Source organism: Grus americana, chromosome 2 (genome assembly GCF_028858705.1).
Source record: "Grus americana isolate bGruAme1 chromosome 2, bGruAme1.mat, whole genome shotgun sequence".
Classification (NCBI taxonomy): domain Eukaryota; kingdom Metazoa; phylum Chordata; class Aves; order Gruiformes; family Gruidae; genus Grus; species Grus americana.
The window spans coordinates 94,742,055-94,768,549 of NC_072853.1; the positions used below are offsets into that span (position 1 = coordinate 94,742,055).

The 26,495-nt window shown below is 44.9% G+C and overlaps 1 protein-coding gene across 12 annotated transcripts in view; it reads left to right on the forward strand.

Moving 5' to 3' along the window:
- Positions 1-26,495, forward strand: part of RREB1 (ras responsive element binding protein 1) — a 126,268-nt gene that overhangs the window by 20,689 nt on the left and 79,084 nt on the right. For 4 of the 12 annotated variants that reach the window (XM_054817128.1, XM_054817125.1, XM_054817126.1 and 1 more), the window contains one exon: positions 25,052-25,422. The exons of 6 other annotated variants lie outside the window; for them this stretch is intronic. Coding sequence is in view for 5 of the 6 variants with exons in the window: in XM_054817125.1 (XP_054673100.1) it covers positions 25,392-25,422 (31 nt within the window). In the remaining variant the exon portion in view is untranslated. 2 more of the 12 variants (XM_054817135.1, XM_054817122.1) reach the window with 2 other exon arrangements.

A 26,495-nucleotide genomic window follows, 5' to 3' on the forward strand; every position in this document is an offset into this window, starting at 1 on the left:
CAGAGGATTTTGCAAAATGAGCCAGCATAGCAGCTTCCCTCCAACAACTCGGCACTAGGAGTATTTGCGTTTTGGAGTAAGTAGATGAACACTTTTGTACCATGCAAGCAAACTGACAAGGGAATGGTGTAAATAACACATTGTGAAGCTTTCCATTAAAACCTATGTTTAAAAAGAATACCTCGTGTGTTCAGTTAACACAGGTGGTGTCAGAGTGGAGGGTGGAAACTGCGTCCTCGGCACTCTGAGAAGCGGGGTTGGGATGATGACCTCCATCTCCCTCACAGACTAAATCCTTGCCTTTTGCCCAGGCTTTTCATTATTCCAGCCTGGTCTGGGATACGGTTTTCCTTTCGGCTGAGGCATTTGTAATGCTGTCGTTCTTGCATCCGCCCTAGGCAGGCAGAGAAAGCCGGCACGGGCAGTTTCCTATGCCGGTAGTACTGCTGCCTTGCTGGCAAGGGCTGGGCTTGTCTGACTTAAAAAGGTACGGTTAAAGTCGTTCAGCTTTTGTGCGTGTGGATGAAACCTGACTTTTCACTCCATAGAAAAGGTTAAACCGTTCTGAAACACGTGTAAGTTTTTTACTGTGCAAAGGCCATGTGGTGCTTCAGCAGGTTTTGGCTTTTTTGGGGTTTTTTTTTTTTTTTTGTTCATAACTTTTGCACAACTTTGAAGCCCTGGCTCTTCATGACGCTGGTATTAAAAGGAGTGGAAATCATCCCGGGGAGAGGAAAAGGACAAGCTAACCTTGGCACCTGGGGCCTGGCTATTATGTTGCACTTCCTCTGCGGGGCGGCGCGGGGCGCGGGGCCGGCCGGAGTGATGTTCTCACAGCAAATGGAGGAAGTTGCTCTAGCAGAAGCAGTGCTTCTGGATCTCCTCTCGCCTGGGGGATGGGGCAGGGTGGTGAAAGAGGGTTACACAAAGCACCGAGGGGGAGGAAGAAAAAGAAAAAAAAGAACAACCCTGATCCCTCAGCTACGTGGAAAGCTCGACAAACTTTTTGGAAAGCTGAATACTTGGGGGAGGGTTGGGGAGCAGAGATTGTTTCCCTGGCGGCTGCCGGTGGTGGGGAAGGTACCACGGGAAGGAGCTGGGAAAGGATGGAGGGGAGCGGCCGCTCCTCTCCCTGGTTGCTGACTAAACAGTTATGTCAGCTGGCAGTCGGCGCGGCCTGGGGATTTGCGATATAGCTCCTGGAGGGTGGGGGTGGCTGCGCGGGGGGAAGGGAGGGGAAGGGCTGGCCCTGCCGCAGCAACTGCTGCTGCTGCTGCCTCTCCGTCGCGCTCAGGGCAGGGAGGCCCGGCCCCGGGTGCGCTGGGCTGCGGCCTGACCCCGGGAAGTTTTCACAGTGATGCCCGAGCAAAAGGGATGTGTGTGTATCTGCCAGCCTTATTCGTGCAAACGTGGTCGCGATGCCTCAAATAGCAACCCCAGCTCGCTGGAAGGCTGTCCTGTGCGGGGAAAGTGTTCCTGTCTGACTGGTACCTTTACCTTCCTCCCTCGCTGAGTCTGGGCCCTTTGGAGCACATGCCCGTGCCAAAAGAGTCAGAGCCTGTTGCTGGGGCATGAGGAGCGTGCTCCATCCGAACCCGGTGCTGCTTGCAGATGCTCGGGGCGAGGTCAGCCCTATGGGGCAGAGCTGCGTATTTGTCCTCTGCCGGGCTCTGGCTGGAGTCACGATGACGGTGCGAAGTGCAAAGGCAGCTGCAGCAGCAGCAAGGCTTGGCCAACGCGCTGCCTGCTGGTCTGCCACAGGTAGAGACTTCCCTGTCTAAGCACAGCCCAGTGCTGTTAGAAAGTAGACAGTGAATTCTGGCTGCCTTTCAAGTTTAATGTTTCCTTTCTTGGCCTTGAAGGCAGATGGAGCCCAGGGTAGCCCTTACACAGAGCAGGAGGTATTTATAATGATTCTTTCAGGTCGGTAATGTTCAAATCCTATTTTTCTGTTCTTCTTGTTTTGTTTTCCATAAATCGTGTGCTGTAAAGTTGGAACAGCCTTGGAACAGCTGCGGCTTTTCACCCATGTGCTTCCCTCCCCTCCACCCCCCATTAGGAGTAAGTGAAGGATGGGTTGCATGTGAATCACCTCTATACCTATTTCACTTCTCCTGTCCCAGCAGTGAAAGACAGAGAAGGACCCTGTCCTGACAGGCAAAAAGGGTGTGTGTCTCAGTTGTTTGAGGTCAACTGAGTTAGCTGAACACAATTAAAGAGAAAAAAAAAAAAAAGCTCTCTTGATGCTCCTTAAGGTACAGCCTACCATGTCCAAAGCCATGTTTGTGGCTATGCGAGACCAGTTAATGTGTTAACCTGCATCTTAATGAACATTAAGATAGATTTTCAGTAATGTTAATCTGACTCAACTGAGCTACCATGGTTGTAGTCGTGAGTGAACCTGTCTGGCCCACATGGACAAGCTTGCTGGAGGCTTTAGTTAGCAGGACAGCACCAGTCAGTGTTTCTAATGGCCTAATTAAGATGATTTGCCTTTTTTTTTTTTTTTTTGCCGAAGGTGAGTGAAGGCTGTAGAAAAGTGTTTGTATTGTGATGTGGAAATCTACAGATCTTGTCCAGGAGTTGCTTTGTTGTACCTTTGTGCAGCTCTCATCACCTCAGTGCAGTTCTCAGCTGGGTGTGTGGTGCCTGGCACTCCTTCACAGCACACCTGTGCTATGGTTATGCACAAGTCAAAGGGTAGCATGATTTTGTAGGTCCTTGCAATCCTTTGCTGAGCCGTACAGATGAGCTGGGCAGCTGGACTTAAGTCAGTTTGTCCTCAATGATGTAGGTCTCTGCAAGCCAGTGTGGGAAGGTTATAAAGCACTGAAGTATCCGAGCGATGCCTCAGTCTCCACTCTGCTTTAAACATTACACTTGCAACCGGCCACAAGAGCGAGTGCCTTGTGAGCGGGTGTTAAAATTGATAAAACCTGAATCCCTAAACATCTAGCTTTTTTTCCTGCTTGTTGTAGGTAAAAAGACTTGTTCGGTGGTGGTGGGTTTTTTTGAGCAGATGAAGACGTTTCCAGGAGATAGGAAGTCACTCAGAAGTTACTGTTAAGCCAGGTGTACCTCATATGTTTTTTAAAACAGATTGTCTGTGGCTCCGCAAAAATGGAATTATTTTGAAAGGAGAGGGGTACATAACTGCTTGAGTGCTTAGACATGGGGTCTGAAATGCTGAATAACCACAATTCTCGCTAACTTCACAAGGAACGTTTCTGGAAATGGCTCTTGATGCATTGGGTACAAAGCACTACAAGTGCGGGTAAACAGTTCTTTAAAATATTTTGGCATGCTGAGAAAACTTCAGTGAGTGCTACTTGGAAGCTGAACACTTGACTTTTCGTGGATAAGATCAGTTTAAATAGGTGCGTTTTTCTTCCTTCTGTGTGTATGAGAGAGGGGAACAGGAGGGCAAGGAAAAAAATCAGAGGAAAAGACCTCGTTGCTGACTTGGGAGACTTTTTTGACCTTCGGAGCCCCATGCACTTGTCTGGTTTCCAGCCAAAGGCTCTCACTTTGAGAGCGCCTTGCTTCTCATGCTGAACTATTTTTTGACGCACTGAATGAATGCAATATGTTAACACTCCTGTAAGTCCCAGAATTGCTTGGCTGCCCCTTGCCCTGCCTGCCTTGTGCTGGCTGAAAAGGTACCATTGTTTGTTCTGCAAACAGTGGGTGATGGTTGTTTCCAAGGTGACTATGGCACTGTTGCTGCCCTCTAGTACAAAAAAAATAAATAAATTGGCTTTAAACACCTGAGAGCATCCCACTGTCACCAGAGACGGTGGGAGGGAGGAAAGAGCTGATTTTTAGAGCTCTCTGGGGCTGGTGATTAGAATAAAGGCAGAGAAAATGCCAGTAAGCTAAGAGGAGGGGGATGCATTGGTTTACGCTACAAAACATTCTTCCTAATAGTGCATGGATACAGCTGTTGAAACAGGTGAATATTTCTAAGGATGTGTCTCTGATGAGAAGAAATTATGGTGAATTTAAGCGCTCTCAATCATACTGATCAACTGTTGTAGTCTGAGTTTACAATAGTAATATTCTGCTTTTTCACTTAATTAAAAGGATGTTTTGATGACTGCTCAAGCAAGGATGTATGGACAAGGAAAGCTAGAAGAGACCACTCAGCAGTTCTGCTAGGCTTGTAGGTTTTCAGATTGTTTTGGAAAACAATTCTTTGGGGATAAAGTATGCATCCCCTGGAAAGAGAGCCCTAATAGTTCTTTCATTGCTTTTGTGTGTTCTTGGAAGGCCTGTGGTACTCAGAACAGTGACTTATTTTGAAGTGTCTAGGTGGATGGATTAGAAGCATTTTTTCAGTCTTCCCCCTGTGCTGCCTGCCCATCTCATGCAGGTGTTTAGTATGGGGGGTGGGGGGGAAGAGTGAGTTTAAAAAAACCCAGCAAACCAACACTTTTTTTAATTGGTCATGGATGCTGCTAGCAGAACTTTGCCTCCCCCTACATCAGGTTTAGTACAGTTCATACGCAGGTTTCAGTAAACATTAACCACTTTTATCAGGGCTCGCAGCATGCTGAATGGTTAGCAAAGAGCATGTACTGAGAGAGACAGAGAAAATGAACAAGTCCAAGGTCAAAAGGATGGTAGATTTTTCTTTATTAAAATGAGGGGTGGAGAAGGTTGACAACACTTGTGGAAAAAGTAGGCCCGTGTGAAAAACATGGTCTTGTCCTTAAGCTTTCATCCAGGTGAGAGTATGCGAGGGTACTGCAAGGAGGATGAACATCTTTAATTTTTCTTCTGCTCCAGTAAGATGACCAGAACACATCAGTCCTCCTCACGCTCTTGCTGACAGACAGCATGAGCTCCTCATGACTCGATCAATCTGGGGCAGAGTATGATCTTTGCTATCGCTTCTTGCATCTTTATATAGGCCTGATCCTACCCAGCATCCACAAAGCTCCCGCTAATTTCAGCAGTGTGCTGCCAAGCAGCAAGAGATCACAATTTCCTCCCTTCCCTGCCAGCGTGAAGCAATGATAGAAAGCCCTCCTGGTTAGGAAGGGTGGTTAAGGAACTGTGGTTTAGCAGTTTGCCTCACCTTTCTCTCTCTTGGGTGACTTGGATGTTTCTTTATTGCTCTTGAGGGGTGCAGTGCTGCTATATTTTCTGCAAAATGAGTTGCTGTAGCAATTGAAAAATAGTTTATCAGCTTAGCAATGAAAATGAGGTAATTTGCAGGTAAATTCATGAAATTATTTTAAGTTGAGGTGTAGAAAAAAAGCATTTTGAGAAAAGCATGTGACCTGCCCGAATGAAATTTGTTGAGGCATCTGATGTCAGAGTTCAAATTAAGTTATTTTTAATTGCGCAAATCAGCATATCCTGTCCCTCCTAGCTCCATTCAAATAATACTTTGCAAAAGAAAGAAGCAGCAGCGTTCACCTGCAATTTTCCTAGGAAACAGCATCATTGAAAGGTTGTACCTCATTGGAAAAACACAGATTTACTTAAATGATACATCAAACACAGAAGAAATCCAAACCGTCTGTGGCTGATCTGACAGTAGTTTGAGAAACACCCTCTGCTGCATGCCCCTCAAATAAGAAACGTGTGCGCACAGTTAAAAATCTCATCTTTGTGGTGACACAGATGATTCAGTGCAGGAAACGAAAGGAATCTCATTCAGCAGTTAAGCATTTGTGGGGCGGGGGTGTGAGGAGGTCATGATGTTCAGCACACCCAGTTAGAAACCTTCAGGCTCCTTTCCCTACTGCGTTTTATACTGATTTAAATCGGGGCTGATACTGGAAGCATCAGCGCGAGAGGCAAATGCCATCCCGTTCGTTCCACCTGGATCAGCTGGGAGTTGAAGGAGAAGGGACTTTGTTGTTGGTTTTAAATTTTAGCTGCAGACATTAGCCATCCAGCTCAAAGCAGTCCTTTGTCATGGGAGGTGCAAGGGCTCAGCTCTCATGTCCTGCTGGAGCTGAGCTGCGGGGTGGCCAGGCCGGTGTGTGGAGGAGGGCCACCAGCAGGGCTGCAGTGGTGGCCCGTGTTCTTCATCCTGCTGTGGCTGCATGGTCCTTGGGGTGCCAGAGGGAGAGGAGCTTTAGATGCAGGCTTGCAATTACAGACTCTTGGAAGATGCTGTAGTTCATCTAAATATAAAATATGGACTGTGGTTTTGGTCTGAAATATTTGTGGGATTTTACCAAACCACTACAAACAAACAAAGTAAACAGCAGCAAAAAGTGACACATTTCAGGCAGGATTTATTTTTTATTTTTCTTTTGCAAGGTGATGCGGAGACTTGTATTCTGTGACTCAGTGTTCAAAGGAAAGACATTTCTCAAATTGAGGACTTCTTTGTTCATCTCTTATTCACAGACTTCACAAAGAGCTTTATTTTAAAGTTTTTCAGGAGGCTGGGATGTAATTTTCTTTTTAACTCTGTTGATGTTCTCCCACAGCTTTCCAGGTGTTTTTGCCGCCTCCTCCAAATTTAAAACAAAAACAAACAAACCAAACTTCCTTTCCTAATAAGTCAATCGTGTGTTGTATTAGAAGTCTTTGTAAAGTCTATGGAGGGAAACAAAATCATGTGTGCTACTTGAATTCTAAAATACATTCACTTAGTAAAAAGGGCAGGTTTAATGGGACCATGTACAAAACATTGTGTGTGTGTGTGTGTAAACTGTTGCTTTGCCTGGAAACTGAGGAAGGAATAAAGTAAGAAGGACAATGTTTAGATTACTTTGATGCCCCTGCAAAAGCAGTTGCAGTTTTGTATTTGCTGTAGGTCTCCAACTGATAAGCAGCACTAATGAAGTGGCTTTTCATACAGTTTTATTGAAATTATTTATGCAAATACAGTGTGAACTTTATTGCAATAGCAGTCATTTACAGTGCACAGCTGGTAAACAAAAACATTACCATTCATTCCCCAGCGCTTCAATAGCTTCTGCTCAGTTATCGCTGCTGTAGCCGGCTGTGCCTGCTCCCAGCATTTATTCCTCAACTCCAGCAGACCCACAGGTTTTGCCTGCTCGTAGCACTGAGGTGCAGGAAGGGCTCTCGCTCTTGAAGAACCACTCACTCATCCTGGTTTGCCTTTTTTTTTTTTTAACCTCTGTGGAAAAATACTTGTACTGTCCAAGTCTGTAAGACTGTTCCCCTCTGAAATTGTTTCATAAGAGGTTCTCAGGGGACAGTTAGGTGCACTGTGGGCAGGAAGAATTACATGTGTCCCCTTTTCAGATACTCTTGCAAAGGCTTCAGTGCAAGAGTACTCTCTTAAATCTCACAGTCTTTTGATAATATAGTGAAGGGACTCATTCTGTCAACCATTACACAAAATTTCTGTCCTCTCTCCTTCAGCAGCTGGGCTCCCCCTGGCTGGGGAAGACAGTCTCGTTACTCCCAAGCTATCGTGGTCAGGTTTGGCTTGGTAGAAAATTTTTGTTGGGTGAGGTATGAGAGACCTCTGTGCCGCGTTGAGTGCCAGGAGAAAACGGGGTGGATCCCTGTCGCAGCCTTGGAGCACCCAGGAGTGGTTGGGGACACTTGGTTTTTATTTCCTATCAGCATGCAGGTGGGCCTCGGTTCATTTCTCCTCTTAAGGAAACTTTCACTGGCTTTCCCATTGAACTTCAGTTACAGTGTGTGATTTGGGGTTTTTTTGTTTAATTACTGAGCTCAGTAGAACGGAGCAGGTGACAGGTATTTATTAATAAGCCCTGCTGCTTAGCTGCCATTTAGGAGCACTTTTGTGTCGACTTGCGTGGGGGTGTCATGTACCTTAGGGGCAAGCAGGATTCGGCTTCAGCGATGCAGATGCTAGGTGTGTTTGGGGCAGGCAGCGGTGCCCGGCATTTCAGCTTCAGGAGCCAGAGCTCCAGGAGCAAGGGCAGACTGCATGGCACGCTCCCATCCTGGAGCACAACACGGGCATCCACAGACCCGTCTGGGCTCCCCGGCGTGGCGTGCTGACCAGCTGAACCATGCAGATGGGCTACACGTGGCTGGCAGCCACAAGCCGAGCATCCCCGTTGTGATGTGGCAGGGGCCCTGGAGAAGTGGCTGAGCGCACACCGAAGTCACTGCTCTGCCCAGCTTAAAAGCCTGGATTGTTTCAGTCTTGCAGCTCTCGTGTAGGGTCTTACATTCAAAGCACTAATGACTTCCTCGTTGGGACCCAGACTCTTTAAATTTTTATTAAAGGGATTGTCTGTGCTGACATTTAGCTAGCACCAGATGTTGGCTTTTAGTTACCAGTGTGGAGGTGGCATAGCTAATAAAGGCAAGGGTAAGAAACTTGTGAGAAACTGCCTGTCAGATGTGGCTTTGTGTACTGCAGCCTGCGTGATGTCTGTCACTTCTTCAGGGGCCAGCGTTCTACAGGAAAGCTTTTTTTCTTTCCTTCTTCTTTTTCTTCTATACTCTTGACTGGCCAAGTGTTTTCCAAGTGCATGTCTTTTTCAGGTGGCCTTGCTCTTTTGTTAGAGGCTAGCTAATGCAGGGAGAGTGCAAAGGTAACTCAGTGGCAGATTTGGGGGGTTTTCCCTTACATTTTGGTATTTCTTCTGTACATAACTTTCCTGTAGATCATAACTTCTCCCCCTCAACCTCTTTTGGGCATACCCTCCCTCAGAAAATGTCAGCAAGCGATTGTTTCCTTTGCAGAACTGCGAGCCCCTAGACAGAGGCTTTTCCAGTTTTATGAATGCACCATTTGTTGCTGAGGGCACAACTGTTCGATATAACTGGCTGCATCCCACTCTGCTTGGGACCAGCATGCACTACAGCCAGGCTATGCATAAACCAGATTTTTGTATTAAATGGCACCATTTTGTCCACAGCAGCAGTCTGTCTGTCTTTTGTGTGTGCGCGTGTGAGACTTGCAGCTTTCAGATGCAAAATCTATAAAGAACAGCAGTTTTGCAGAAATACATGCTACTCAGCAAGCGTACCATGCTATTTTAAGGTTTATTTTTCTTAGGGAGTTCCTGATGAGCGGTATTTCTTCATTATTTTGTGTAGGCAGGCCAAGGCAAAAGCACATTTTAAAATATTTTATAAAATGGATGCATGATATAACTTTACAAATGTAGTTGTTTTATTGGGGACATAATCATAACTTAACTGAAAATACACGTAGCACTTTGAAAATGTATGAAGTGTATGTGCTTATTTATGTTTTATTGTATGTCATCAACCCACTGTATTCCCCCCTCTCCCCCTTTTCTTGTTAAGTGCCGCAGGGCTGCAGACTATAGATTTAACCACTTAAAGATGCTCTGTCCTTTACGTTTTTAACTACGTCTAGGAAATTTCATCTGATGTCAAACCTGGGGCTCTTTCTCACTGCCTGCCCTGCTTACCTCCCTTCTGAGGTCAGCACAATTCACTGTTTTGGGCCTAAATAGTGCGCACGCAATGCACATGGCTCTGGGCTGTTGTGCTGGGTCAGGGGGAGGCCGGAAGGGCTGTGTGGCCATGGAGCGTGGCTCCCGTCTTAGTTGAGATGAAGTCTTTAATATTTCCCAGCACAGGTTTCTACAGCTCACAAGCATCTGCGATGCTTGGTTTACGCTTAAAATAATGCAACATCATCCGTCTGGCGGAGTGGGAGGTCCATGAGGAGGGAGCGGAGGCGCAGTTGGGGGTTAGTGGGTACCGTGCTGTTTGCATGCCGTTTCTCTGTCGTTTCCCCCTCGGCCTTGAAAAGCAGGTTTTGGAAAGCGCCGTCCCCATTCTCAGCTAGGCGAGCACAGGCTGTAAAACAGGGAGGTTGCATGAGGCTCTCGTCCCAGCAGCTGAATCGCAGCTTAGGCTTTTAGTCCACGCTGCCTATCTCATTTGTCTCAATGCCAGGAGTTTCTCCTCAGAAGCACAGTGGGCTCTTTTCCCCGTCTCTCCTCTCTCATACCTGTTGAGCTTCCCCCTCCAGCAAATAAGAACACCTCCAAAGCAACCCCACCAGCTTAGAAATCGCCCACTTGTGCTTCAGGAAAAATACTTTCCATGCTCCATCACCATTGTGTTTAAGAAATGGGGAAAACTGGAAACACCTCTAATTTTCCCTCTTTGAAGAAGGCAGTACTGGGTGGAGAAGATGAGGATTCCTCACCGCACCCTCCTTTGGGTACCCAAAGGAGTCTGAGCATCAGGCAGGCTTGCCTGAAACGTAATAATCCATCTACCAAAAATAAATAATTTTTAAAAAGTAGAGTTTTGCAGCCTTTCTGTGGAGGTTTCCACACACACACCACCCCCTCACCTCACTGTGTTCCTTCATATATTCACTGCCCACATAATGTTACCCGCGGGATGAGGGTGGGAGGGGGAAGCTTGTTCTCTTTCATGTGACTGCAGCACAGTTAATAATTGTACCAGACTTCAGGCGCTCGCGTGACCAAAGGGATTGATCGAATCCGTAACTGGACAGAAGTTTTTCAGGCACGTCTTCATGCCTTGGCATCCCAGCAGATTCAGAGGAGGAGCCAGATCTGCTTTCTCTGTGATTGCTCATTTGTTATGAGCTGGCTAGTATATGGCACACAGAGACAAAAGCCACCCTGGCCTGAAAAGCCCCCAAAGAAAAGCAGTATAGTAAACACATCTGTAAAACGGTGTTCGAGTTACAGACTGCATGTGTCTCACGTGCTCTTGAATGCTTGGTCCACCCCCCACACCTTCTGCCTTAAAAAAGGGGTAGCAAAATAGTTTGATAAAATGCATCAAGTGCTAAACTGTTGATAAGATTTTTTAAAAAAGAGGAGTCTTTGCTCAAGCATATGTTTCCAACACTTTAATCTTTTATGGACTGCATACTTGCTGTGGGAGTGGAAGGGGATGTTGCAGGCTTATTTTCAGTGTACTTAGAAATCTTTCCCACAGCATGAAAACTCCCCAGAAAACATGTGAAACAACCGACTGGAAACCAGGAAGTTTCTGATGCCTAGCACTCATTGCTCTGAGGGATTTGCTCTGCTCTGGAGGTCATGTAATAATCTTTCTTCTTTGTTGGCTTCTCTAAGTTTATTTTACACACGAGAGAGGGGTATGTGTGTATTGCTGAGCTTTTAGGTGTCCTTGTTTCTGTAAGCATGTTTTTGCCCCTGGTTCTTCTGTTACTGCACTCCCATGATTAATAACTGCCTAAAATGGCTACTGAACCACCACCACCTTCTTGCCACTGGTTACCAACTGCTTAACCCCTGTCTGAAACCACCCAGCGCAGTTTTGAGTTGATGCTTTTGCTGCTTAGCAGGTATATTTCTGATCTTTGGACTGTCTATTAACCCTGTGAAGACTGTATAGAATGAAGACATAAATCTGCTGTGGTGATGATGGTATGTCCTGATGCTGTGATCACTGCTGCTGCCCCCACACGTGCTCCGGTTAGATTTGTGTGGCATGCAGTTTTCTGGGTGTGTGGTTTTGGGGTTTGTTTTTTTTGCTTTGTTTTCTCACCCCCTTACCACTTTCTATAGTTTTGGAGGTTTTTTGAGGAGCTGCAGAAGTTACTAAGGTAGAAAAGCAGCAACGAAGGTGGGAAGTCTGACAGTTGAGGGCTTGTGGTCCTGGTGAGTCGATAAGATCCAGTTCCCTACAGTAAAGAAATTGTGCGTCCTGTTTCAGCCTGTGGTGGGCTCGGCGTTTTGTTTTCTAGCATCTCCTTTCCGTGTGCCTATGTTTGTGCTGGAGTGTGATGGAGCGTGAAAGGAGTCGGAGGAGAGAAGGGGCTGCTGCAGCTTGGGTCTGTTGCCAAAAAAAAAAACCCCAACAACCTCGACCGAAAGGAGAGTTAACCGGAACATACCACAGAACAGGTTAGGCAGGACATTGAAGCCAGATACGAACCTTCTCCCGTGCTTTAAGGCATCTTAGGTACACTCCTCCTCCCTCAACCCTTTCAGGATTTCCCCCCTCCTCCCCGTTATGAAATAGCCCTGTGCCGACTGGGTTTGAACCTGGGGCAGGCGGATGGTTGCAGTGCTTGCTTGCCTGCTGCCAGCTGTTTCTTAAGAAATAGAGGGTGCACTTGTCCGTGCCCGTCAACCCGTCGCAGAGGCAGAGCTCGGCGTGGCGTGCGTCTGTGTGTGTGTGTGTGTGCCTTCCTGCCCTCGCCGGGTTGCCTTGCAAACAGTCCCAGCCGAAAAGTATAGCGGGGGAGGAAGAGCAGTGAGGAGACAGGGAATGCTGGCGGGTGGAGCTTGGAGGGCTGATCCTCCATGTAGTTAATCATTACTTGCAGCATAACCTGTTCCTGTTTTCTAGAGGTTTCACTGGCACCCGCAGCCAGAAGCATATGAGGAATATGTCACAAACTGCTTTCCGAGCAAGACGGTTTGCCTTGCAGCAGCAAGCCCAGCATCTAATACAAGACATCATTTCTTCTGTAACATGTTTATGCCTAATCGTTCAGTAAACATACCATATATAGTCCGGTTCGTGCTCACTATAACACCCTGCTGCAAGGCGACTTTGCTAGTACCACACAGATTCCTTAGCTCCTGGTAACCGGCTGACAAATAGGATGTTGCCGTATGTAACATAAATATTCCACACAACTGGGGTTTTTTACACTCCTGCTCATAGTGCATAAAGCGCGCGTTTCTGATCATGACAGTCTTAAGTCTAGCACTTCGAAAAAATGAAGAGGATTGTACAAAACAAGGTGCCTTATCAAAGGATGGACCAAGTCCCACGGATGCATGTTTCTTGCAGAATAAAGATTCCACTCTTTCCATAAATGTCAGACGAAGCTCGTATTTATGAATCAATGTTTTGGGTACTTCTTTCTTTCTTTCTTTTTTCCTCCTCTCCCCGCTTTAAATGCCTGTTGCCTCCTAGGTGGTGGGCCCCAAGCTGGAGTTACAATTCACTGAGAACGTTCTCTTTTCCTTCTATCATCTTTCATAGAATTTATCCCCTTCCTCTTTCTCTGTGCCCTCTTTTTGTTTACCCTGTGCTAGCAGGGTACTGAGCATGGCAGAGGACATGAAGAGCAGCACTGCAGCTGGATTCAAAGCTTTATCAGCTGTTACATATGGTTTGCCTTCAGCTTTTTTTTTAAAAACATTGTGAAATGACTTCAGTAACATTCTGACTCTTTCTGTGCTAGCAGAAGTGGTTCAGGAAAAGGAGATGAGGCCTGCCTACCTAGACCGGGGTGGGGTATCTTTGCCTTATTGTGCCTCCTACTTCTTGTCCCGTTCCTTGATGTGTGAGAAGACAGCGCAGTGATGTGGACCCTGGATAACCTTGCACGGAGCTTTCTGCCTGTCTGCTTGGTGATGGCTGTTAGCACCTGGGTCCAGCAGTTTAGTGACTGGCAATGTCTCCTGTGCCACTGAGACAGTTGCTTAATCGGTGAGGGTGCCGGTTAGATGCAGATACATACAGGTGTTTTTTCCTCCAGTGACTTGCTCCTTATTTGGGCAACGCTTCCAGAAGGGGAGACTTTGCAAGGAAAAATGTTTGGGTGTTATGTAAATGTACAGGACATGCATTTCTTCGACATGTCTCTCACTGGCCTCGTCAGAGTGAATTATGTCTGACTGCTTGGCAGTTAATTGGACCATCCTTCCCATTTCCTAAGCTGATAAGCCCCTCACTGTCTGCCTCAATCAGGCTGCTTTGTTTGAGAAGTTACTAATGCTGCAGAAGAACAGAATAACTACTTTCCTATGTACTGTAACCACATGAGGTGCTCTGATCGGTAAGTCTATGAAGATTCACCGTATTTCTTCAGCAAAATCCTTTCATGAGACTGACTTGTACCGTAACACCAGTAGCAGTTGACAGGCACTGAAAAGTAGGTATAGCTGGTGTACTTAATACATACCTTGTCCATTTTTGAAAGAATTGCATTCGTGTTTAAGTTAGCTTGTCATCAGCTTTATTCTGGCAGATCCTAGTAGCAGTGTGGAGTACCATGGGTGTCTGTAGTTGTCTGTCCATCAGGATCGGGTCTCAGAAATGGCTCCCTTTTACCACAAAGCCTTCAGACTGGGACTGTCTTTCTTGATGTGTCTTGATGGTGCCTAGCCTAAAGTGGGTGTTGCCAGAAGGTGAGTAATAAATGATGATTAATCATCTCTGAGCTATGGATGAGTTTGTATGAAAAAGCACTTGGCTGAAGGCTGTGCTTCAACAAGCTCATCAAAATTAACCACGCAGGAGGCAGTAGCGTAGCATCCCAAAGGCCTGATTCTTCCATTTTTGACTGGTTTTGTTTTGACTTCTGTGGATTTACTACATCTGATTGGTGGAGAAACATGGGTCCCTTTGTCTCCAGTGTTAAATGGTATCAGTATTGCAGATTGCAAATGGACCGAGTGATACAGAATTGTATGCACTAAAAGTAAACACCCTTTTGTCAGATTGCTCAGTAATCTTTTTAATACAAAGGTGTGGTAATGAACCTTGCAGGTATGCATCCTCCTGTTAGTACCATTGAGTCTATGATACAAATGCATAGGAAAGATGCAAAGATACCAATTCCTTAATTATATCTTGAAGTTGAAAAGTAATTTTATTCTACAGGAGACCACTTGTCCTTTGCTGTCAAAGCTGTAAATAACTAGAAGTAGAAAACCTAAAGCCATAGTGATTTTTAAAATAGTTTCCATTCTGAGTTTACACATTGATTTGAGCAATGCGTTGTGTCTGTTTGCGTACAGTTATTTCTAAAACCTTTTGAAAAGTAGAATTCATGACAGAAATCTTCCTTCTCCCCCCCATCCTTTGACTATTTCTGGCAGCTTTCAGGGCCCTAAGCACACAAAGCGAGTATTGGAGGACTTGCTCCTTGCACAAAAATTAGGAGGACTAGGCTTTTTTGTTCTTAAAAAGCTTTCCAAAATGGGTTTGTCTTGACTTAGGCATAGAGGATGTAAAGTATGCAAAGAAAATAAATGCGCATCACATTGTAAGCCTACATTTGTAGGTACACTCCAACCTCAGGAACTGACCACTGGTTTATTTTTCGTTGTACCTCTGAGTTGGTGGTGTTGAGCCCCAGGATGTCTGTGGCATCGCTGGAGGACGACGAGAGGACGTGGATGCTGTTGAGTTCAAGTGGCCGTTAGCGGTGTTGAGCCGTTATTTGTTCGTTATGTCCAAGAGACAAAGGAACTTGGGTGAGCTGAACGTGGGGCTGGCTAAGTAGGGTGAGATCTGGCAGAGAGGCTGAGGGAGGCAAGCACCAACAGTGGCTGGATGGCCATCCCTTCCTCCCAAGGACTTGTCAGCAGTCATCAGACCCCAGACAACTAGCCGATGACCTCTTGTACTGTGACTGATTTTATTAGCATTTTTATTGCCTGATATTCAAGGTGATGGGCGGAGAATTTGCGTTTGGATTTTAAAGTTCCTGAAAGAGTGTTTGTGCTCTGTGTCTTGTCTGAACCTTACCTAAGCTGGTTCAAGCCCCGCTAGCAGCCACTGATTCAAAGGCCTTGCCATCTACCGTGGGATCAGTGAGCTTTGGTCTTTCTGAGTGGAGGTGATGAGGAAAGAGGGGGAGGAGGTGTCTATGTCTTAAAAAAGAGTTGAAAAACTGGAAAACAAGCAACTACTCCTTATGAAGTTCTTGGAAAGAAAGATGCTGCATATATAGTAGTTAATGTGAATTGCACTCTGCATGCATGATAGCACACTTATGTGACTTATGGGAGAGCAACTCTGTAGCCTGCAGTGGAGTCTTAGCAACCATGAATAGAGGGGAAGCAGGAGGCAGCCTGGCTTCCCTGGAAGAGCTAGGGGAACATCAGGGATGGAGAAGTTTAGGAAGTGTTTAGCCTCAAAATTAGGGCAACTTGAAAATGAATTAACTGCAGGGCCTGTAGTGATCTGTGTATTCATGTATGTATAGGACCTTAAGCACAGAAAGGTTTGGGGTGAGTCTGGAAAGGGTCCATGTTTAAGGAATGTAGTTCTTCTGGGTTCCAAGATAGCTTTTTGTGTAGACAGCATGGAAAATGATTACAAAAACAAGTATTACAAGACAATTAATGAGATAGGAAACTGGCAATGCTAAGACTGTGGCTCTTGGACCCAAGTGATTGTGAGAGAATTGCAGGTTTTTTCTGCTTTCTTTTTCGAAGCAAACATTTTCTGACGTGTGAACAACCACAAGTGGAGTTTGTCCTACGGGCTTAAAGTCAGCAACCCCAAAAATGTATTGAAAATCTCTCTTGACTTTTGGAATGAGAGACTCTGACAGCAAGTGGACTCGGGGAAAAAAATATACTTTTAATGTTTGCTGGCAGGGCCACCAGTGTTGTCTGAGACTTCATCTGCTGAGATGTCGAACCATCTGTTTTCACCATTTTGGATCAGGGGTGGCTGGGACTGACCAGACCAGTTTTTAGGGAGCTTAGTCAGCTTCCTAATTTCCAGGTACACTGAAAGAGTCACCAGGGACAGGAATAGAGAGAGAATGTCAGTAAGTTCCTCTGCGTGAAGGAAGCTGGACTGCCAGGAGGATTTTCGATTGGAGATGACCAGGCAGCTTTATTATGGGCCCAGCCTTCCCTTGCGTGAGGCTCTACCAAGCTTTAACCATTTGTGCTGAAACACTACATGTCAGGTGTTTACCTTCAGGCCATATTTGTTTTGGTTGAAAGGAAAAGAAGTAATAAAAAAAAATTGTTTGGCCATTTCTAAGAATGCAGCTAAGAGAAAAGTAATTTCAGGTTTTTAATTCTTTTTCATGTCCTCTCTTTTTCTTATTGGAAAGAAGACAAAAATACAACAAATCTCGAATCGCTGAAAAAGGAGGAGAAAGTCTGACCTGTTCTTCTGGTCCTCAAAGCTGTAATGTGGGGGCATTGAGATTTGGGAAGGGCGAAGTGGGTGGGAGATTGCAGTTACAGCTATCGATGGAATAAGCTAGCTATTGATTATCATAGCTGATAATCATCAGCAATGGTGATTTCTCCAGTGTGTTCTGTTCTTAATATCTGTTGCAAAATGGATGGTGAAAAGGACTGTGCATGACCCAGTGAAAGCCAAGCATCCTCGTGTCCCTCTTATTCGAGACCAGTGTAGGCACCTCTGTTCCATATGGAGTAAGGGTAGCTTGGAAGTTGTCTGACAAGATTTACACACCTTGCCAAACACTGCGGGTCTCCTAAATAAAAGCCCAGAAGTTAGTAAATACCTGTGCATGTGATGGAAACAAACTTCCTGATGCAGGGGCCAGGCAGCCCTCCCTTGGAGACCATAGCTTGCACTGGCACAGTTGTAGCTTCTGTTAAAGCTAATGGGTGTCTTCCATAGAATGGGCCTATTAGTATCAATTCATTAGCAAGACTGAGGCCTTGATTTGTAATGAGCCCTTAAGTGCAATTTGCAGTAGCCTGCTGACTGTATCTTACTAAGCTGCCATGGGTGCAAGAGGGAAATAGATTGAGGCTGGAGTAATACTTACCTTTGCTTCCAGTCAGGAGGAGTATCTAGACCAAAAAGGAATGTGCCACACCTAGGATCTCTGGAGTTGGCTTTTCTGGGAACTTCAGCCACAGAGAATGAAATACCCCCGATGCTGTATACGCAGGGTGAAGGCGACTGCTGTCTTTAAAAATATGCATATGAAAACAGGAACTGGAAGTTACTGCAAAGTTGCCTTTGCAGGTATTGTAGCAAGGAAATTTTTAAAAAAACAGACCCGAAAGGTTTTACAACAGTGAGTATCTCAGGATACTCCTTGACATTTCTCATTTGCTTTGCTGAAGTGTTAAAAGAACCTTTGGTTTCCGTAATTATGGCTAGCGATTAATAAATTACTTCAGGGTTTTGTTTTAATTTGATTATATACAATGTGTGTGTATAACACATATTTTAATGTACATTTAAAAACTCCTTTTTTTGCTTGATTATGGAAGGGGAGACGGTAGAAAAAGTATTTTAAGTTCTTTGACAAGACACTTGATTGAAGTAATTTATTCATGCTAAGCACCCCAGAGCAATATTGAATAGCTCTGTCCTCCTCTGTTTCGAGAAACTCCTCAAAATGAAAGAAAAATCCCTTTTTTGTATGTTTTCCAAGATATAAAAAACTGCATTTCAAAATGGGTTAAACAGCTTAGTGATTCATACTCCATTTCTTGCAGACTTCCCCCACACACACCCCCCAAGCCCAACCACTCTTCCCCTCTGCTCTTGCCCACAGAATTACCATGCAGCTAATTTTAGAGGTGGGTTTACACATTTGTTTTCAAAACGCTGCAGTCTCCATCTCTGGTAATCCACCAGGTGGAAGCAGATGTGTAGAATATCTGTACATGTATTTGTAAATCTGAGTTTGAGCGGGGGGGTTTCCAAGAGGGCCGAGGAACCCTTGGCAGCGTAATACCATCAGTAAAGCAAAAATTTGCAGTTAACCACTAGCTGGATTCGTTGGTGGTTTTTGTTCATGTGGTGGGCTGGGTGACATTGTATTAGCCAATTCTTCTGATGGATGGTTAGAGATCAGTTGCCTGGCTGTTCTGAATTACAATAGGGAGAAGGCTATCAGGGAGGGGATGGGGAGAGTAAGAAAGGAAGTGGTTTCTTAGAGATGGGTGCTCTTCTTGTGCCAACAGAAGTTTTGGTCTACTAGCCTCGAGCGTGCTTTTCTGACCTACGAGCTTGTTCGTAGCTTACTGATGTCTTCTTCTCTTCCACCCGCCTTCCTGTGAATCACCTGGCATCCCTGTACCTCTCTGCTCTTGCAAAAAAAAATGACATCTTTGAAGTTTGGGGGATTTCCCTTTTGTGGTCAGCCCTCGGAACGATTTTACTTTGAGTGCATCTTTGTCTGGAAATATGCTAAAAGTGCTAAAATTTTTATTTTGTTTGGTTGAGGGATGGGTGGGAGGGCAGGGCGAGTCCACGTGGTGTCAAGCAGGAAGCCCGAGGTAGCTCTGAGCGACCTCCTGAAAGCATCCCTCTGGCCCGCGAATGCTCATGGTCTCCTAAAGGCAGTCATTTGGAAAGGGGCTGCACTATCCAAATTTACGCAGCCTGCTACGTTTCATGGAACAGAAACACTTTGGCTGCGTACTGCTGCACGATTTTATTCTGTCCTTCTACAGTTTTTGTTGTTTTTTCTCCATTGATCTGTTGCACTAAAATCCACATCCCTGCCCGACAAACTGTGCTGTTAATAACTTAAGCTTTACTTATAGGGCAAAGCCTGGACATTAAGACATGTTGAATATATATTGGCTTAAATAATTTCCTTACTGACTTGGTATTCTTTGAGTTTTGCTTAATTCTGAGCATGTTACAGAAACAATCAAATTGCCTTAAAGTGAAGTGTTCTTTTCCAGCTATACCAGTGAAGATATTTGCATTTTAAGTCCAGAGTTGCAAAATTTAGTTCTCTACTTGTATTTGGTGCATGTTAGGACAAAAATAAAATGGAGGAAGAGCTGAAAGAAACCGTTTGCATCACTTGAGGCCCAGTGGGAGCTGAGGGTCAGGATCACTCTGAGAATTAATCAGTTCACTAGAGAATATGATAATACGAGGAAAAGATGGTATTGCAATAAGGTTTTCATATTTTTTTTTATTAGTAGTAGAAACTTTAAAAATAAAAAGAGAGCGAGAGAAAGCCTGGGAGCAGAAGTGGCCTGAAGGGGAAATGACCAAGACCAGCTTAGAAATGAAGAGAATGGAGTTTCAGGAGTGCTGCTTTGCTGCGTCTCTGTGAAACTCCTTTCTGTCTTGCGGGGGGGGGACAGAGATCACAGCCCTCTGAAATCTGATTTCTTAATGCTGTTTTGAGTAAAGCGAAATGGTTCTGGGCCTTCTGCTTTTCTTGCGGATGGAGGATTTTAAACAGGGAATGCCAGGCCTGCGGAAAAGTGACTGTAATTGTGAATTTGAAAGCGACGTGCAGCCTTTCTTGTCATTTTTAACAAGCCAAAGCGTCACAGAAATCTGCTCAGGCAAACTTTTGGTCCTGCTGTGCCCCAGTGCAATAATTATAATGCAGAAACAGCTGATGGGTCATGTCTCCAGCCCTTTGCAGAGTTATGACTTGCTACCTACATTCCATGTTTAGCTTTGAGCGATCAGATGGTGCAAGCAACGTGAGCTAGCAGCGCCTGAGGACATGCAGCCAGGCAACACGTCCTTTCTCTCTGCAGCTTTAGTTTCTTTTCTCCGCTTCTGTCCCATCCTGTCCCCTTAAGGTGATGCATTTCACAATAAATACCGCTCTCTGGAGGGGGTCAGCTGCCCGCGCGGGAGCATATGTGCCATTCCCACTGTGCTGTATGTTAAGTCCAAGGGCCCAAGGTTTGTAAATATTGTTTCTAAAGTACCTGAGGACTCCAGGTGAGCTGCTTGCCCAACTTAGCGGGGACTTTGGAGCTGCGGTTGGTACATGTGGTGGCACATGGTGGCAGACTGTTTCAGCATTGTTACTGATGTGACTTAATGAAGTATGAGTTGTATTGGAGGGGGTCAGTTCTGTCCTTCTGCATGGGGAAAGGGTCATTTGCAAATGTTAACAAACAAACAAGTTGAAAATGATGCTTAATTCAGCCATGTAAAGACTGAGGGAGATGTGGAGAGAGTGGGATATTTTGGACTTGTTTTGTGCCTAGCACTGTGCCAAAGGTACACCTAGTCCTTGATCTAGGAAAAATTGGATAGGTAAGCAAAAAATTACTAGCTCATTGCCTGGGACTACTCTTGCTCTCTTGCTCCCCTCTTCCAAGGATGCCATGGGAGAGGTGCGGTGCAGATATTTTAATTGTGGTAGTTTATTTTATTGGGAACTTATTTTCACTGGGTTTTCTGAACTTTTAGATGATAGAAGTGTTCTTTACAGCAGAGGGGTTGCAAGCGAGCTCTGAGCTGGAGAGAAGGGAGCGAGGGGGAGCAGAAGAGAGTCAGGAGATGGAGGTGGCTGTGGGTTTGTTCCACTACATCTTTTCATCTTTCCCTGGTACTGTAGCACGGCGGGAGTAGAGTTACTGACAACATTCTTGCTCAGGTCTCTCATCCCTCACTCAAATAGAGGGTGTAATTTGACGATGTCTCAGCTCCCCTGTGTGAAGGCTGTTGATGAAACTATATGTGTGTGTGTTTTTAAGTGAAAAACAAACAAAAAAGCCCCAAACAAATGCAAATCCCAAACCAGATCAATTCCGTGATCCTGGATCACTGTGTGGTTGTTCAAACGCTAGGACTGGCACGAGACTGGAGGCAAAACGTGTGGCCGGAGCTACGGGGTTGAAGTGAGGACTGGCACTCTGTCCTTCTGAATGACAGCCGTGGCTTACACCAGGTTAAATCAGTCTGTACACCACAGGCTGAGGCAAAGCAAAATGGATTAAAAACAGGTTTTCACTTCTAGCCTTGAGTTTCCTCGCAACTGCACTTCTCCATCAGCTTGTGGGGGGTATGTGTATTTCTGCATCTCAGCTGCTGTGGAATATGAGAGACATCTTTTTACAGGACAGTTCTCGCAAACTTTAGTATTTGCTAAGGTTTTCCATATTCGAACTGCTATGTCCACAACTTTCACAAATAGGTTTTGAATCTGGATTTTTTATCTCCTCCTTCTCCATCTGTATCAGCTGTTATCGGCTGCAAACAGGTCAACAGTGAGGCCTGCTGGGCTGCTTAATGGGTGGCCGCCTGGCGCTGCCTTTGGGCTGATGCAGATCGTTTCTATTGGCCAAGGTTATCTCCCTGCTGACCTTGTAGCCAGAACGCAGCCTCTCTCGGTGGCACGGAAATTGTGAAAAGGAGGGCTTCTGAAGGAATTCATAAAGGCTGGAATTGTCCTTTCTGTTTTTGTAAAAGCCGTGTTTTATTTTCATCACTGCTCTGAATGAGGAAAGAAAGTGCCCTGATGTTAAGTTTGCAAATTCAGAGAAGGTCCTGCTTGAAGATTCTTTTCTTCTAAAATCCGCTGTGGAGACTCCCCAAATTTAGCATGGCGAGAGGCTGCTGTACCCCAGCGCGGCTTAAAAGCCCGCTTCTGCTACTGTACTTTCTCAGTTGTTTGCTCCCTGAGCATTGATAGCTTACTGTACATGATAGACAGCATCTGATTTCTTCCCAGCTATAGACTTTCATAGCAGAATGTCTTTTCCCTTGGTTGTAATTGGTTCAGTTTACTGGACTAAATATGTTTGCGTGCTTTTGGGATGAAGAGGGACTTCTGTTAGCTGTGTAACAGAATGAGGCATGGGGATTAATGGGGGGAATGGGGAGAGAGGGAGGAGTCGAGTGGGTTTTCTTTTTTTTTCTAGAGGCATCAGGCTCCTCCCGTAGCAAGAAAGAGCATAGTACATGGAACCTAAAGACCTTTAAAGTACATGCTGAAATGGATGCTGGGAAGATACAGTACAGTGCTTGGGCACAACTCCAAGGCTCCCAAGGCAAGTAATATTTAAACAAGCTGAACAACCCCTTTAGGCAAGCAGCAGGAAATCCAGCACTGAGCTTTGTGTTGTTGCATGGTCAGCAGAAGATAAAAGCTCAGGCTATGCAGCTGGGGTTCCCTCCTATCACTGGATGGCAAACTGTTAAGAAAAGATAAAAGGACAGAAAAGAACAGGGGGTCGTCTTATTGAAAAGCATTCCTTCATATTTTAAGCCGTCGAAGTACTTTGAAATACATTGGGCCTGATGTAAGTCAGAAACAGCGTCATCGGCAGCTCTGGTGTGTGTTGGAGCTTTTACATCAGTTGGCAGGCAAAAGGTGAATTCGTCCATCTGCTTCACCAGAGATAAATGCTTAACATGGGTAGAACTGTGGTGTGCATAGGTGCCTCTCCGTGAGCCTCATGGCGGGCAGGAGCTTCCCAGAACTTTTGTAAGAGCAGGGCAGGTAATGGGGGGGCTGCTGCTGGCTGGGGGTTTCATTCTGAAATGCAACCAGCCTGCAGCCATATATAGCCTTTCCAGGTCCCGCTTTCTGCAGCTGATCCTTGGTTGGGGACTATTTTAACAATGAGGAAGAGAATTTAAAATGAATGAGATGATTGCTATTTCAAGTCATCTAATCATTTACTGTATTCTTCCCCTCCGTCCCTCCTCCTTTTTTCCTGCATCACAGCACTGGTGTCTTGGGAAAGAAAATGCTTCAGAGCATTTGTTATCAATTTAGCAGCAAGTACGTGCTCAAATTTGGGATTTCTGAGATCTGTGTGTGCCATATGTAGGCAAAATGTAATATTTGCTAGTTCCAGTAGAAGGGAACAAACACAAATTCGCTGTTCTTCAGATAGTGTTTCTTTAATCTAGTGAGACTTACATTTGTGCAGCCTTTTTGTTTTGGTAAGACGGTTAACTGTCCTCCCTAGGGTGCCTAATTGCTTATCATGAACTAATCAGTCCCCTGGGTATATGAAGGGATGAAACACTGCCAAGATAGAGCCTGTGACTTCCCCCAGAGGTGTGATAACCCTCCCAATTATCCCACCCTTCCGGGAGCTTGCTTACTGCTATTTTAAAGATCTCGTTACTTCAGAAATTATCCATGTTTAGAGATTTTAGGAAGTTTTAAAGGAGTGTATTTGCTGAGGAACCTTTGAACTTGTCAGCTTTCATATATTTTTTGTCAAATCCTTACTGAATAATGTTTCAAGTGTCAAATACGCTGAACGTGTTGCTGCTGCCTCTTCTGTTCATGGAAGTGCCTACCTCCGCAGCCCCTGTGGCATGCCAGGCCCTGCCAGGTGAGGAAGGGGCCAGTTTCTGTCTTCAGCTATCAGTAAGTAGGGATGGTGAAATCTTCTAGCTTCAGAAACCCCTTTTGAAGTTTAGATGAAGGAAGGAGTGAAACAAATCTGGTGATGACTCTCTTCTAATTTTTGGTAAAATGATAGTTACACATTACTATGTGTGAAATGAGTGGGTAGATTAAGAAAAGCTTTTCACCTTACAGTGAAAAATAATATATTTAGCTGGTGGTTTTGCTTGCTTTCTCCTTTTAGTTTCTTGTTTTAACTCATTCAGATACACGCTTGTCTGCTCTACAGGTCAGATGGCTACCCAATTGGTATTCTTCTCTTGTATCTCTTTATATTGAACAATTGAGCTCCATAAGGCATATAAAACTCACTACAAAACGATAATGTCTGCGCTGGAAGTGGAAAATAGCTCCTGCTATTTAGTATCTGAGTTCTGGTGTTGAGGTTTTCTGTGTCCTTTACTTTTGCTCTGAATGAACATCATTTTTATATGAAGGTTAGAGGATGGGACCTGTCAATTGTGTAGAAATACAGTTTGTTCCCTTAGAGAGTCGTAACCTAATCAAAGAACAATATCAGATTTTTTTTTTTGGTGGCTCTTTTAAAACACTTTAGGTCTCGTTCACCTCTGGTTGTAGAGTAGATTCTAAGTGACCTTGGCAAGATTAATGTAAATATATATATATTGTCATAGTATGTACTGACTTAAAACTGTGAAGCAAGGTGATTTCATTTTTAGAATTAACAGAAAGTGGCTGTGTGGCTGTGTATGTATATATGGCTGAGAAAATGTTCACGTAGGAACATCACTCCTGAAAAGAAGTATGAATTTCAGTATCATAGATCCAATTATGATATTTCAATGTTGCTTCGCTATGCGTGCAAATATGAAAGTGTTTAGTCAAGGTTCTACTGGCAAACTCTTGCCGTCCTGCTGCAGAATTTGGAGTGGGTGTGAATGGGTGTACAGGCCACTTGGTCGATGTTTTTCGTTGTTGTCGTTTGTTTTTCTCTATGCTGAATACTTGCAACTACTACTTTACCCAGATTTGGATTGAACTTATTCATAATTCATACTAGTTTGTTTCAGGCTAATGTTTTGGTATATTATATGTCAATGGGAGTCAGCAGAAGGAAATGAGTTTCCCTTTTCATACGTGAATTGTGGGAAGAATTGTCTGTGTCATCTGTTTGATGGCAACGTGTGAAGCACTAGCGGTGGAATTGGTTTTTTGGAAGAGGAGGGTGGTTTTGAACTAGCAGCAGACGTTTTTGGCTGGAGAGATAGCAACTTGAAACTTCACTTACTGAAGAAACGTGTTCACAATTTTGTCTGTTTTTTTTTTTTTCCCCAGCGTTCCTGAAATAAACTTCCTGCAATTCTTTGCACTGTGCAGGTGTCCAGACTCCCCTTTACTCATGGTCGCCTGTGCAGCACGTCAGGCGACTGAAGGCTGTACCTAAAATTCTGCCAGCAGTGCAGCGCACTGCAGTGGTCTTGATATCGTTACGGTGGACACCTTGTACAGCTGCAGGCTGTAGCATCCCCTCCTAGTCCGAACAACTGAGTATTGCGTTCCAGGAGTCTACACGTGTGGAAGACTGCCTGGAATACAAAAAGGAAAGCTGCAGAGATTGTAAGCTGCTGCTTGATCCGTGTGGCTGTTGTGCCGAGGAGCATCAAAACTTTGCTGGATGGATCCGACAGCTCGTTGCAGAGTAGAGGGTCAGTCTCGCTGGTTATTTGTGGTTATTAACCTTAGTGGATTTTATGGTTTTTTGTTTGCTTTGTTTTTATATTTTTCTCTGTGTGCATAAGAGGATTGTGGCCTTGCAACCAGAATGCTCATGTTCAGGAAACTTAAGGCTGTTCCTGCTGAAGGGCTTTGAAGATCAGCAGGCATTTCCTCCAGGGTTTACAGCATTGTTGGAGGAGCCAGTCGCTGCAGAAGTCTTCAGGCCTGTCCATCCGACTTTGGTCATTCCTTACCTCACCAGCACGTGGATTATGCTGCTTGCAGACTGTCTAAGCTCCACGATGACCTCCGTGGATTCCTCATGAGCTTTTACAAGGCCGGGCCTGTGTACTTTGTAAAATCCTTTAGAAATGCCTGCTAGGCTTTTAAAGTCCCAGAGCAAAAGCTATATTCTACAAGGAACTTGGAAGGTCAGCAGCTGGATGTGGTTGTGGATGAAGGGGGGATTTGTGTATGTGTGTGTATGCAGTTCTTGTTTTGAAAATACATCTTTTTCAAGTCAGAGAGATACGTCCTTTCTGAGGAGTCTTCTTGTACTCATCTGATGAAGCTGAGGGACTTTTGAATTCCATAAGAAATTGTTGAACTGGATCCCTGTGCCCTTTTTTTTGCACGTGTGTTGCAGTCTATGAAAATTAACAGATGCTGTTTCATTTTGTCAGTGTGCAGGAAGCACCCCCCACAGGTTAGTTTCACTGTATGTACTTCAAAATAGAAAGAAAACTCGTGCTGAAGAGTACCATTGGCAAGTAGCACTGCCTTTTAAAATTTTCCTAGTGGCTTTCCTGTGAGGATCTCAACTCGGAGAGGCTTGCCAGCACCATCTACTGCTGTAATTAATTTACCTAACTAAAACATGAAAGAAATGTTGTATTTCAGTATTTAGAGCTCTGCAAACAACCCTGACGGCTACCTGCCCAGCTGCTATAAGGCAGTGGGTGTGCTCACAAGACTGTGGCAACTTGTTCATCAGTGATGGGAGAGAGATGTTTTTCTCAAGGCTGGGTTCTCCCTTCACCTGGAGGAAGCACTAAACCTCAGT